This window comes from Vigna umbellata, chromosome 4 (genome assembly GCF_029865625.1).
Source record: "Vigna umbellata cultivar VRB3 chromosome 4, Vumbellata_1.0, whole genome shotgun sequence".
In the NCBI taxonomy this organism is placed as follows: domain Eukaryota; kingdom Viridiplantae; phylum Streptophyta; class Magnoliopsida; order Fabales; family Fabaceae; genus Vigna; species Vigna umbellata.
This window is the reverse complement of record NC_142168.1, coordinates 35,354,244-35,369,476: the sequence shown is the minus strand read 5'-3', so window position 1 is coordinate 35,369,476 and position 15,233 is coordinate 35,354,244. Positions and strand designations below refer to the sequence as shown.

The 15,233-nt window shown below is 29.1% G+C and overlaps 1 protein-coding gene across 1 annotated transcript; it reads right to left on the bottom strand.

The window, feature by feature from the left end:
* Positions 1-3,763: 3,763 nt before the first annotated feature.
* LOC124841057 (Gibberellin-regulated family protein) lies at positions 3,764-6,070 on the bottom strand. The gene is made up of 4 exons (XM_047317233.2): positions 5,919-6,070; positions 5,759-5,791; positions 4,543-4,822; positions 3,764-4,182 (listed from the first exon to the last, which is right to left on the bottom strand). Exons 1-4 carry the CDS (start codon positions 5,970-5,972, stop codon positions 3,998-4,000), a joined length of 552 nt encoding a protein of 183 aa, XP_047173189.1. The 5' UTR covers positions 5,973-6,070; the 3' UTR covers positions 3,764-3,997.
* Positions 6,071-15,233: the final 9,163 nt, after the last annotated feature.

Below are 15,233 nucleotides of genomic sequence, written 5' to 3'. Positions count from 1 at the left end.
TAAATTGTCACTAATATCATAGTATTTACAAACTTTGTAATTTTTTTACATTTTCTTCCAAAAAAAATACCCACTCAATCAGATAAAAAAATTAGGAGAATAATCATTCTTGCCAAAAGAAAAAGAAAATGTTTTATGGTGTGATATTCTTTACAACTAGTTAGAAGAAATACCATATCATGAATGTGAATTGGTAGCTTTAATCAGAATCACATCTTCAAGAATATTGAAACCAGTAATTTGTCTTTCTTATTGTACTACAAAAGAAAACACTTAGTTATTGAAGTTAAACATATAAGAAAATGAATTACTTGATCTTGTATTTTTCTTTGCACCACAAATCAAGTGCATTAGAGAACATTTATCATCACCAATATATAGAGGGTCAAGCTTGTGATTTTCTAATTCATCTAATATAATTCTTAGTTTAGTGAAAACAGTCATTATTATAGTGTCAACTTGTTTGATTGATGTTAATTCTTGTTAAAGATAAAAACAAAAAGTCCTAAATAAATTCCATTGAGAATATTGTGACCTAAAATCCTCATATACCATGATATCTCACCATATGGTTGCATCACTTCCAAACTCAAAATAAGGAATTATTCAAAACTAGTTGATGGTAAAACTAAGTTGTAGCAAATTTTGTTTAGGATGCAAATAACATGAACTACAGATATTCAAATATTGATCAATTTTAAAATCTATGTTAAAAAAAAAGGAAAAAGTAATAACCTTAACAATATGAAAAACCCTAATTGTAGGAGAATTCCTCAAATGATATAAAATAACAACGATATCATAGTTGAAGAGAAAATAAAATAAAAAATCAATAAAGGAAATACTAAATCTATTTTATTATATGTATCTCTAATGAGTTAAGATATCAAAATATATGGTAGAAGGTGTCGTAGGAAAAAAAAAGTAGGTAGACACTATTCTCATCACCCCCTAAAATTTAAGATATTTTTATTAATATGTTATTTGAAAACTTTAATACCAACATATATCATGTTATATAGGGTCTTTATGTAAACCTATCACATATAGAGGAAAAAATATAAAAAATTTAATTAACTTTTTTATGAATTAAAATTAACTAAATATGAATTAAAAGTAATCTTTAAAAAATAATATAAAAAGGTTTTACAAATTAATTCATACATAAATTAATTTTAACCTTTTTTTTTGCTTTTTTAAAACATGTTTTCAAAATGAGTGATGCTTCCTCTACTACCTTATCTTCTCCCTCTACCTCCCCAATTCTTTTTAAATTCTAAATTTATCCTTCAGCAAGTCTTCACTCCATTGACACTTTCTCTTAATTTTCACTCACGTTAACACAAAATTTGACAGGAAAAGAAAATTCTGCATGGTATAAATTTAAAACATTTATAACTTCTGGTGAGTTTTGAAGTATCATGATTCCATAATATAATCTGCTAAAAGTTTCTTCCCCATTTCCTTGTCTTTAAATAACCAAACTTGAAAATCTATGCTTAAAATTATATTTGTGCTTACAATGGTGCAATGAAAGAGAAGTATGTTTGTTGAGTACAAAATAAAAAGTGAATAAAAGAAAAAATAATTAGTTCAGTTTATCTTCTTCTCTTTTTGTCAAATTTTGTGTTAACCGAAGTGTAAATTAAGAGAAAGAGAGAAAGTGAAAGTGACAGTGGGAGATGGAGGCTTGCTGCTGAGAGTGAAAGAGAAAGTGAAAGTGAGAGGGGATTGAAATTAGGGTTTTAAAAAATAAAAAATAAAATTGGTAAAAGTAAAAAGTAAAAAAGATAATTTAGAATTTAAAAAAAAAATTGAGAAAGTGTAGGGAGAAAATGAGGTGGTGGAGGCAGCATCACTCTTCCAAAATATATCCAGAAAGTCCAAATTAAGATAGGTAGGCACAAATCTCCATCGGCGAGTGTAGAGACCCATCTGCTTTATATTAAAATTGGGCCTTGTCAAAATTTATGAACTCTTCTTGGGTGTTGCTCCCTCCACCACCACACCTTTCTCCCTCCACCTCTCATTTACTATTTTGCCCCTAAGTAAAATTTTATTTTTAGGGTTATTATTTTTTAATTTTACTCATTCATAACCTATTTCACTAATAACCTATTCTAGTCCCCCGTACATGAGTAAAATACTTTTCTTTCATTTTAACATTATATTTCTTCATCTCTTTCTTTCGTCGCTGTGAGATACTACAAGTTGCAAAGGTTGGTGGTGGTGGAAAGAATTATCAAGCAGTCTCCCTCTCGTGGTGCAGTGTCGCTCTCGTGGTGCACTGCGTGTGTTGCTTCCTCTAGGTGCGTATTCGAATAAATCTTCAAATAAAACCCTAAAATAAAAAACGTAACCTTTAAACGGAGGTGACATCCTTCAACGGATGTCAACATCCTTCAACGGATGTCAACCTCCGTTTAAAGGTTACATTTTTTATTTTAGGGTTTGTTTTATTAGTTTCTTCTTTATTTTGGAAATATTTTAATAATTTAATTTAAATGTTTTGATTTATTATTTTTGAATATATTTTTAATGTATTTTAATAATGTAAGGAAAATGAAGAAGAAAGAAACGGAGGAGGAGAAATGAAACGGAGAAGACAAGGAGAACTAGGTTTAAAATAAATTAAAATAGTAAAAGTAAAAAATTTTAATCTAAAGATATAATTGGAATTAAAAAGAATTGGAGAGGTGGGGGAGAAAGATGTGGTGGTGGACGGAGCAACACCCACTCTTCTTTGAGTTAGGTTTGAAAATTTTGACCCATTTTATTAGAAAACATCAGTAAGCCCAAAATCTAAAATGTCATTTCTTTTTGCACCCCATAGTTTTCGTGTGCACTTACTTGTATGGAAGTGATTAAAAGACTAAACTTTCAAATTACAGAATTTAAAAGTCAAAAACAAACTTGGAATGGGATAATTCAAAATATTTTTTTTATGTGAAAACCAACTTAGATTTTAGAATAAAAAAAAATTAAAGATAAAGGGAAAATTTTCGTACTTTTATGTCCATAAGAAAAATATGCGGGTTCAAGAAGAAAAGGTCAATCTAAAAACGCTGTGTTTCTTCTCTCTATTTTTGGTACGTTATGAAAAATATTTTATAACTTCACGAAAAAAATTATTTAAAAAAATCCTCAATAATTGTATAGCTTTTTGAAAAACAGACAAATTAAAATTTGAAATCGATCGTTTATTTTAACAACTTTCTAAAAATTGTTCTATTGAGTTTCTAATATACTTAAAATTTAATATTTTGCTATAAACATTTTTATTTCACCGATTAAATACCACATTTTATAAGCAGCCATGACATGACTCGCTCTTCACTTTTGGGAAAAATTGTACACTTCTTTTCCTTTAAATAAACAACCGTTACTTCCAAGGTAACTTGCTTCTAATCTGTTTGTTCCAATGCCACAACCAAGAAAGTTACCATTTATAGCTCAAGCTACTGCAATTGAAATCTAGAGCTTTAACCTAAGGCATTTTTATGATATGCTTTTTTCAAAGCGATTCAATCAAAGCATTCTGAGAACGGTAGATAGGAATGATTTATTATTGGTGACCCCATGGCTGAATCCATGCCAACAAAAGGACAAGTAAAGGATGTCTCACCCACCTCATAGCATCTCAAAAAGATGTACCCAAAAAGGAATCAAAATCTTGAAAAGGGTCATCTTCAAATTAATTATGCAGTTCTTAAATCTGCATTAAAGATATCATAGCAAGAGGTTATTATAATTCTCAAATGGGTACACCAAAATACTTCCTCATATTAATCATATGATATTTCATGGACCGCATGGATCCTATAGACAACACAAAATAGTGTTGAACCAATGATCAACACTTGTATAATTTATGATGATCATCACTCGGTTATTAAGTACACCAGCAACTTGATCAAACCACATACTCATGCATTCAAACTTGATAACTTGAAAGAAAAGGAAAAAAACTTAGGTGCTACTAAATAGGTAGAGGGTTCTATGGGCACTTGTATTTGTTGCCATGAGTCAACATATCAGTGTAGCATTTGCCACACTTTTCTCTGTTGCCGTAAGTTCCAGGAGGAACACATTTGCAACGGTAACAACAGGTCAAGCATGCCCTCATGCACAGCTTCTTCCTTGAGTGCAATTGGCACCTACCATCACACAGTGGAAGGCAATCTGAAAAGAAAAAATGCAGAGAAAAAGCCTTCAGTAGTTACATCAGTGTATCTCAGTTAGCATTTAAAAAGAATGTCACATGAACAGAGGTTCTCTCACATGCATCATGAGATGTGAGATTGACTCACATTCAGATCAGGTTTTTCATTGACCACAAAACCAAATTTGACAAGTACTTCTGACTAATATATAATTACAAACATAAGGTGGATTGTTTGTTTATTCCTAAACATAATCAATCAATTTTAATCCATGTCATGTTGAAAGTACACTGACCAAAACTCATTGAAAAAAGTCACAAAAATCATATCATTCAATTACAATACAATAGACACTGTAAAAAAGTTCTGAGAAACATACCCTTAATTGACTTCACTATTGGTGATGGAGGAGGAGGGTAAACCACTGGGGGTGCTGGTGTTGGTGGCTTCACTAGTGGGGGTGTTGGAGCTGGTGGTTTCACTTGTGGTGGTGTTGGAGCTGGTGGCTTCACTTGTGGTGGTGTTGGAGCTGGTGGCTTCACTTGCGGTGGTGTTGGAGCTGGTGGCTTCACTGTTGGGGACTGAGGAGGGGGTACCTTAACAGGAGGTGTAGCTGGACTTGGTGTGGTCACTGGCCCCGGAGGGGAAGGAGTTGGTACCTGCAGTGGTGGTGCAGGTGAAGGTGCAGAAACTTTAAAACTTACATAGTTCATCTATACCAAATGCCATGTTCAAATTTCTCAAACATTAAAATTCATGTATACATGCTAATGTGTACACACTGATGCATCCACCTTAAAAGTTGACACAGATTAAGTGTGTAATTGAATAAAAGTTTGGTGCTTAAGTTTGACTCAAAACTATGCTTGAAACATAGTTTTCAAAAACAAATCAAGACTTGCTTTTACAAAACTTCAGTTAAGATTATGGTGTCTCAAAACTATAGTAACTCGCTAAACTGAGTTTAGGATGTCTCAGACTGAAAATCAAACATTGTTGAAGTGTTTTTGATTGCTGTTGAGACCAGCTGAAGCTGGATCTAACTCTTTATTTCCTTCTCAGTTTACACGGTAAAAACTGAAATATCTTCTTTCAGAGCTTCAAGGAGCCTCCAACCACACATGTAATCTATGCTACTAAAGAATGTATCTTTTCTTGGTTAGTTTAAAATATCTTCTGTATCTATGTCAATGCAGAGATTTTCATTGTTAACAAAGAAGCGAAAGTCATGAGAGATTGAAAAAATAGTGTGCTGCATTTTTAACTATTTCTCCATCTTTGTCATTGATCTTTACAAATACTTTTCTTGCATAAAGCGTTTTGGTATTGTGCATTTTTGGTGGTATGTGTATAAACAGCTCTACAAATCACATTATGTTGTCAACTCAATCTTTTAAAAAGAAAAACAAAATCAATAAATTGGTCAAAATCTGAACTTTATTATAAGGTAGCTGGATTAGACACTCTTAATGTAAGATAATAAACAAATCACACCAATAACGACAAAAACCATTTCAAAAAGAAAACTTTTTAAAAACAAGGATGTAGAGAAACCAAACAAAACTAAAAGGAAAATTTTGAGTGAGTGAGCATACCACTGTCTTGAGATCTTCTTCATGAGAAAAAACCTGCGCAGGAACATGAAGGTGAGTTGTTCATGTTGAAGCAAAAACAGTTTATGGAAGAAAAACACTTAAAAAAGTGCACTTTCTTTGAAAATGATGAGTGAATGGAAAAGAGTAAGAGTGTGTGTACCTTAGAGGTAACCACGAGAACAATGGCTAGAAGAAGAATGGAATTGGAAGCCATTTCTGGAGCAGAGACCAGAAATGTGGGAAGAAGAGTGTAGAGCTTGTTGGACAGTGTTAAGAAAGAACTGCTTCTAGTTGTATTATATAGAGGTCAAGAGAAAAAGTTAGGCACGGTAGCAGAAAAACACGTTTTTGGTTTGAGGAGAGTTGTAAATAAAATTTTGAAATATATATTTGTTCTAAGTACATTTTAATAATTTATTTTAAAATTTTTTTATAATAGATTATATATTATTATTTTATTAGTGTGTATATTTAGAATAGATTTTGTATATTTAGAATAGATTTTCTTGTTCGAAAATATAAGGATAAAATTAATTTATAAGAGTTCTGTGAAAATTTTATGTTATAATTTGTGAGATTAAATTAAGTTTAAAGTTTACTTCTTAATATAATATTATACTTAGAACTAATTCTAATAATATTTGTTATTGTTAAATATGTTGAGATAAAACTAATTTATATTATATAAATTTATATTATATAAATATGTATAAATTTCACTTTCTACTTGATTTTATGGGTTAAATTACACTTAAAATTCATTTTTTAATAAAAAAATATGTTTTAAATATTTGTCTCAAATTCTGAATAAGGTTTAACACTGTGTAAAAGTGAAAGTTGAAAAAAGTATAATGTACAAGTGAACAGATTCATGTATTTATTATTTTAAGATTATAGATTGAATGCTATGTTATGTTATCTTGTAGTGTGAGTGATGAAAATATCTGAATTTTTTTCTGTCATGAATTTCTCAGAAAACCCTCCAAAGAAAATACAATGAAAGAAAGGATATCTTACAGGCAGAAAGCAGAGAAATATTGTTAAAAATTTTGGTTAGGTTATATGATTAATACATAGCTGTCAGCAAGTTACACTGACTGAAACAGCTTCGACCCACGTGCCTCTAACATTGTGTCTGTGCAAGTAGCATTATCTTAATGCAGTGTTCTTATGAGAGTGTGTTAACACTAATCAATGCAGATGATGTTTTTGAGAATTTGACTGAAATCCACAACCTATAAAGTTAATGACATAAGTTCTGACGAAATCTTGGTTTGACAAACCAACTATAGTCAAACTAATGCAATTGTTTTGAATTTCTTAGGCCACCCAAAGCTTAAGGCTGTGTGGTTTTTTGGGTAGATTTGGGGGAAATGATTTGGGGGAGATGATTTGAATGGATTTGAGTGGATTTGAGGGTAATATTTTAGTTATTTTTTTGAGTGGATTTGTGAGTAATTGAGAGTGGATTTGGAAGTAAAGTTGGTGAGAATTAGTGTAGGATTTGATTGATGTGATAGATTTTAAAAATTAGTTTAATTGGTAGAAATTAAAGATTACCAAAATGCCCCTAGTTATAAAAGTAATATAAAATGTTAATTTAATTGTAAAAATGTTTATAAAGAAAAAAAAAGTTTAATACCCAATTTTGTCCCCAGTTTGATTGGCAAATCTCAATTTAGTCTCTTGTTACAAAAGTGTTTGAAATAGGTTCTTACTTTTAAATTTTTGAGTCAAGTTAGTCCCTTCCGTTAAATATAACCAAACGGAGTTAATGGGATGATGATGTGGCAGAATGCAATGATAACGTGTTATTCTTATATTATATGCACAGTGACGTGTTAGAAGTTAAAGAAAGTTGGAAGGGAAAGTTGAAAGGGAAATAAATTTGAGTCTCTGTTTTCTTGTATTTTGTGGATTTGAGAAAGTCTCTGTCTTTGTTGAAAGGGAAATCACCCACTACATCTCAAATTCACTAGAGAGAATGAAAACAGAAGAAAGATAAAATCAAGGTGGAATCAACTCGAAATAGCAACATTCATGATGAAAAAGATGCATTTTTTTGGATTACATTCGAGAAGGGTAGAGGTGATTTTAGCGAGGATGAAGAGAGCGTGAGCTCGTTGAAGAGGGGGCATTTGGGAGAGGGTTTGAGGGTCGGAGAGTGACAAAAAGTCGTTAAAATGCGTTCGGAGTAGTTGAAGGTAGGAGAGATTGGCGTTGGCTGCATCCATAACCGGCTCAGGAACTGCACCGCTCTCACTTGCTTTCACCATTTTGAAATTAAGAGGTTAGAGCAGAGAGAGAAGATGCTAGCTACCATCACTATCACACAGGTACACACAGAACACGGGTACAAGGTAGGGTTTGGTTCTTCTTTTATGCCACAAAATACAAGAAAACAGAGAGTCAATGTTGTTGGGTTGAAAGGGAAAGTTGAAAGGGAAAGTTGCAAGGGAAAGTTGAAAGAGAAGGTTCAGAATTTTTCTAGGTTTGGATTTGGAAGGGGAAGCTGAAAGAGAGTTCCCAAATTGGGAAGTGAATCAAAGACAAAATTTGGCTGCCCCATCTTCCCGAGACAAATTCAGTGAACGTCATGTAAGCGGGGGCGAACGGAGGAAGAGGCGAAACGGTAATGGGTGGTGGCTGCAGTATGATGAAAGCGGGACGAACGATGTCGTATTTGGAAGGGTGAGTATCAGAAAATATAATTTTTGACAATTTAAAAATAACAATATCCAGCTCAACCTTTAACAACTTAACATGTCACCGCATACAATATAAAACTAATATAAAAATGACTCGTTATCACTGCATTCTGCCAGATAATCAATCTCTTAACTCCGTTTGATTATATTTAACGGAAGGGACTAATTTGACTCAAAAATTTAAAAGTAAGAACCCATTTCAAACACTTTTGTAACGATGGACTAAATTGAGATTTACCAACCAAATTGGGGACAAAATTGGGTATTAAACCAAAAAGAAATTATGAATGATTTATAAAATTAATGTTTAAAAATTATAAAAATTAAATAATCAACTTATTTTTAATAAATTAGAAAATATAATATACCTAATTTTATTAAAATGTACATCTTTTTAAATTATAATATTAAAATAATTATAAAAAAAACTGAAAAATATATATTGCGTAACCGGTTACGCGTTTGCAACTTAAATACACAGACAGAATCAGTTATTCATGATGTACACGATTGGAATTTAACTAATAAGTGGAGGGCATACATGACATTTCCGTAAGAATCCACGCAAATCTCCTCGTTCATGCGAGTGACCAAAATCGGATGAATCCCGCAAATCCGTCTTCGCTCATCCATCTTTATCAGCTGAAACGAACATGACAATTGAACGAATTCATCACTCACATTTCAGCATGAACAGTATTTTTCGTTCATGCGAACACAGTATAAGAGTTCTTCATCACCCAATTCAATTTGGTTTAAGTCTTTACCCAAGTCATTTTGGAAACAAAATTGTGTTGAAAATTTAAGTTTGACAAAAATTTAATATAGAAGTTGGATAGATATGTACATTTATTTAGGAAAGTTAATAAATTTATTATATATAAGTAAATTATTAGTGATTGATGTTGTAAAATCTCATGTTTAATCTTCCTAAAAAAAATTTAGAATATTAAATATAATGTTAAATTAAAAATTTTAAACTTTAAAATATTTTTATTTTTAAATTTTAAAAATGAATTAATATAATTTTTTTAATATAATAGTATTGATTTTTTTTATTTATATCAAATGGTATTTCAAACTGATATTTAAATTGTTTACACCATTTAGTTTACACCATTTAATATATTTTAATTTAAATGTTAATACGTGAAAATTATCTAAAAGAATTTATGTGGTTAGATTAAAAGAATTACATCCTTTTATTTTTTAACTTTAAAAAATAAAATGTATCAAAATTTAAAATAAAATCAAGTTTTTTTTTTATAAATTAAAGGCATGTTTAATTTTTTTTAAACAATAATATTCAGTAGTAAAGGTGGAGGTTCTTATTTCTTATCCATAAAAACTAGTTTATGTTAGAAAATTTACCATTACTCACGTATTCTAATAAACCACTTTAGTTAGACTCGTGATTTTATTGTATGATTCAATGTGATGAAACTTATAATAATAAAATATGTTTAAGTTTTAACTATTTAAATATGTTATAAAATGAAGTATTTCAATGAAATATTTGTATGGTTCATTACCTTAGAAGAAGAAGATGAAATCTTTGATAAAGGAGATGCATGACAAGAAAATACAAGCACAATCAAAATAAAATGATATAAAAAAATTAAAAATAGACGAAAAAGTTAGAATAGTTAATTAACCCAAATATTTTTGGATTAAATATGTTTTTAGTCCCTAAACTATTGGTCGTTTCTGGTTTTCGTCCCTCTTTCAAAGTAAGGTACAATTTGGTCCTCATTGTTTTCGAAAACGTTCGTTTTAGTCCTCGAAAACTAACACCGTTTAAAAATTTGGTCCTCATTTAACAGCAAAATGAGGACTAAAACCAAAGTTTCGAGGACTAAAACGAACGTTTCGAAAAGAATGAGGACCAAATTGTACCTTACTTTGAAAGAGGGACGAAAACCAGAAACGGCCAATAGTTTAGAGACTAAAAACATATTTAACCCAATATTTTTATACTAGATGTTTTATTCGAATTTATATTCAATTTCGATTATTATAATCTTGGTAAAACGATTTCACTATCGTATATACTTGGTTAGAATCATACTTTGCACACAAAAATATATAATCATCCAAATTGTATAAAGTTATAAAATAAATTAAGAAAATATATCAAATATAGTGATTGATATTTTAAAAAAAAAAAAAAGTGTCTGAGTGAGTAATTTTTTCACCAAATGCTTCAAAACTTTTATAAGAGATTTCTGATCAAAAGTTTATTTTTATTTTTTTGTTTTTTTTTGGTAAGTTATTAGAAGTCGTATGTTTGTAATTGTTTAATTGATTATTTTCGAAAATTAAAAAAATGTTTTATACCAAACTTATTTTAATAAATATAATTGATTATTATGAGGTATAATTGACTGTAAAAAAAATCAATTGATTTAGAATGATGGCTAGCATAAAACAGGGATTTAACAACAATATAATAGTGGACAAAAATAAATATTTTATTACCATCATGAGACAATCAATTATATAGTTAAAACAAAATACTAATATTAACATATTTATTAAATAACATAACTCAACACTCTAAACAAATTAAGTTATATTTTTTTTTCTGTTAGTTTAAATCTAATCAATTCAATCTTATCGAAAACTTCCTATAGATTAATAGTATCATTGTTAACTAAAATATTAAATCATTTAATTTCTCAATTACTAAATAATATATTTTATTTTATGATAATAAATTACATAATACCTAGAGTCCATTATGGTTGCATTTTGATTATTAAATAGCAGTAATATTAATAAATATTTATTGTTCTAGTTATTTATTTTGAGCTAAACAAGGTTATATGATTTATTTATGTGGTTGGTTTGTTTTTGTGTGTTGTGTCGGAAATGAAAGTAGCTGGTGTGGTGACAGCTCATACATAATAAGATCACTGAAAAAGAAAGACAGTGTGACCCATTATTTTATAATTCCTTTCTCACCATTTTTGGTTTATATAAAGAGGATAACAGCTATACACATCGAGTTTCGCTTCAATTTTTTATTAAATAAAAAACTTCAATATTTTTTTATATAAAAACTTTTATTTTTATATTTTTTACCCTTATGGAATTTGACATTATTGTTTTTTAGTTATTTTGTTAATTTAATTTTACCTTTTATAAAATATTGTCTTTTGATTTTCGTTCCTTCAGAATTCTTAATTGTTGTTTTTAGTTCGCGATATTCATTTTGAAATAAATTAATAACATTTATAGAATATTTTTGAAATGATGTAATTGAACGTTATATTATAACAGTAAGGTTTAATGTCTCAACATGTCTCTATTTTTGTTCAGAATTTGAAATAGGTCCTTTTATTTTTTTGCGTCTCAATTGGGTCCTTATTTTTGTTAATTTGATGCAAATAAATCATTTCCGTCAATTTCATCAAACGGCGTTAATGAATGTGTGACGTGGCCTTACACGTATCAATACTGTCCTCAGGCCACGTCACACATTCATTAACGCCGTTTGATGAAATTGACGGAAAGGATTTATTTGCATCAAATTAACAAAAATAAGGACCCAATTGAGACGCCAAAAAATAAAGGGACCTATTTCAAATTCTGAACAAAAATAGGAACCTATTGAGACATTAAACCTAACAATAATGTGTGTTTTTGGAAATAGTTGTCTACACAATAGTTAGTATTATAAATAAAAATATATAAGAATTGTGATCATTTTCCATTTTACGTGAATTAAATACAATTTTTTTACAGCAATCAAAATTATAATTTATTGATATTAGATTAAAAACATATTTAAGGTATTTTGAGATGTAAACTAACCAAAGAAGAAGATATCATAAAATAGTCAGGCTTGAAATGAGACTGTTACTTTGGATTTATATTAGTATGTTTCTTATGCTTTGAGAATTTCATATTGTTGTTAAATTTTATTTCGATTTGTAACGAGATAAAGTTATTTAATCTTAAATCAAAATAATAAATATCAAGATTAAATTGATAATTTTTAATGACATTATTTGATATTGACATGTTATTATGTTATTTGATATTGACGAAACGTTCACTTGACACATAAAAATTTTATAATTTGAAAAATAATAAAAGAAAAATAAAAAAGTAAAGTTATGAATTATTAGTATAAATAACTAAATTGTATCATATTTTCAAAAATATGAGATAAAAAAAATTAAAAACTAATTTAAGATTTTCATACGAAATGAGACTAAAGATACAATTAAACTTTATTGAAAAAATAATATATAAATTAAAATTTGTTAGTAAAAAAATAAAGATAGTTAATCATTATTTTTTTCCTACATAAAATTATGATTGATTAAAAAAAATTGTTAAATATCATTTTTAATATCAATACCAATAAAATTTAACAATCACTCCTAATAATTTAATTGAACTTTATTCTCGTATATAATTTTATAATTAATTTAATAAAAATATATTAGTACTAAAGCAGATTAAAAGTCTTTTTTATCTTAAAAACCCGTCTTTGTTAATTATATGTAATGTTTTGTTGCTCCTTATATTGTTTTTTCAGTTAGTGACGATGAAAATAATTCTTTTTATGAAATGCCCTGATTTTGATGAGGTTAAATATGTGATTTTTTCTCTTAAAGGTGATAGTTCTCATAGTCTGGATGACTCTAGTAGATGTTTTTATCATTCTTTTTAAGATATTGTTGGTGTTGATGTTTATAAAATTGTCTAACAATTCTTTTGGCAGGATTTGATTCTCCTTGATATGACTTCGAATGTTGTTTTTTTTTATTCCCGAAGTTAACGCGACAAAACCTATAACTGATTTTCATCCTATCGAAGTTGCTAATTTTTGTTTCAAAATCATTACGAAAAATTTTAGTTGATAGACTTGTGGTGATTGCTGGTAGGATTACTTCCCATATTCAAAATGGTTTCATTAAGGGGAGGAATGTTAAATATTGTATTTGTATTATTTATGAAGTTATTAATATTCTATCTAAAATGTCAAGGGTGGTAATGTAGTCATCAATATTGATATTATCAAGACTTTTGATACCATTAGTTGGCATTTCTTATTTCAAGTGTTGTGTTGTTTAGGTTTTCATAAAAGCTTTTTAGCATGAATTTTCTTCATATCTTGAAATGTGCTTATCTTTTTATCTGGGTTAATAGTGGTTTGGTTGGTGCCTTCGCTTTTGGTAGAGGGATTAGAGAGGGGAATCCTCTCTCTCCTCTACCTTTTTGTTTTGTTGAGAAGGTTTTGAGTAAGGGCCTTCTATAACTTATTTTTAAGAAGCTTATGTTTCCCATGGTTGGTCCTTAGGGGTACAATTTCCTTCCCATACTCTCAATGTTGGTGATATATTAGTTTTGTGTAGAGGAGATACTAGAACATTGTAACATTTGAAATATTTCTTGCATGAATATGACATTTTCTATGGTCAATGGTTGAGTCCTATTAAAAGTCACTTTTATATTATTAATGTTTCTGTTTCTTTTATTAAACATATTAGGTTTCTCTCTTAGGTTTCTCTCTTAGGTTTCTCTCTTAGGTTTCTCTCTTAGGTTTCTCTTGTAATTAAGGATATATTCCTTTTATGTATTTAGGTGTGCCAATTTTGTTGGAGGCTCCCAATGCATGATTTTTTTTATAACCTTTGGTTGATAAGATTCGTAATACGTTTACTTCTTGAAAAAGGAAGTTGCATAATATGATAGGAAGAATTCAGCTCATAAATTCGATAATTGTTGACTTATTGTCTTATAACTACCAAGTTTAGAAATGACCTATTAACCTTCTTCTTAAAGTGGAACAATGGATTCGAAATTTTATTTGGACTAGAGATATACAAAAACGGACTAGTCACTATTGAATGGTCCTTCTTGTGTAGTTTTAAGTTGAATGGTGGTTTGCATGTTACTAATACTTAGTTGGTGAATAAATCCTATATATTAGGTTTAGATTGAGAGTTTTCTTATGGAAAAATGACTAAGACTAAATTCATGTGTATTCAATCGCTTAAGCCTAAGTGTCACAAATATATGTTATTTAAATTGTCATCAATTTGGTATGATATTAAGGTTGCATATGATGTTGTTCTGAAAAATACTTTTCGAACACTAGGTAAGAGTGATTGTATTAATCTTTGGAATGATAGTTGGTGTTTTGACATTTTGTATATTTAAATTGGCTAGGATTCCTTATTTTGATAGAGTAAGGTTGTACTTTGTTATTAGATTGGTCTGGATAGGTACTCACTAGAACTTTCTTTCCTTTTTTTTCTAGTTTATGTGATTTTTCTTTTTTAAAGGTTAATGAGGATGAGGATATGCCTAATTGGACTCTAGACGATACATATGTGCTTTCTCACAAAATTGCAAAATCGTTTTATTCTTTTGGTATGGAAAGTATGGAATGGGAGAACTTGATTTGGTTGGATGAGGTGCCACCAATTAAAACTTTGGTTATTTAGAAATTATTATATGATCGTTTACCTATTGATTTGGAGGTTCAAAAGAAAAGAAGTGTTTTTATTTTCTGTGTTCTTTATGTGGTAATAATATTAAAATGTTTTCTCATTTGTTCGTTCATTGTTCTATTTTTATACAATTGTGGGAATGGTTGAAAGAAGTTTTTCAAGATTTGTAGTTTTTTTTTTTCTTTGGATTTGGTTTTTCAATTTCTGAAATCTCCTTATAATTATTTGAATGATTTGGAGAATGAAAAATTATAGTAGATTTCAGGATCCAATTTCATTTTCTTCTACTAATTTTCA

Coding starts and splice junctions, on each gene's coding strand:
- LOC124841057 (XM_047317233.2), bottom strand. CDS start 5,972: ATGGCTTCCAATTCCATTCTTCTTCTAGCCATTGTTCTCGTGGTTACC. Junction 5,792..5,918: donor TTCTCGTGGTTACCTCTAAG/GTACACACACTC, acceptor GTTCCTGCGCAG/GTTTTTTCTCATGAAGAAGA. Junction 4,183..4,542: donor AATAGTGAAGTCAATTAAGG/GTATGTTTCTCA, acceptor TTTTCTTTTCAG/ATTGCCTTCCACTGTGTGAT.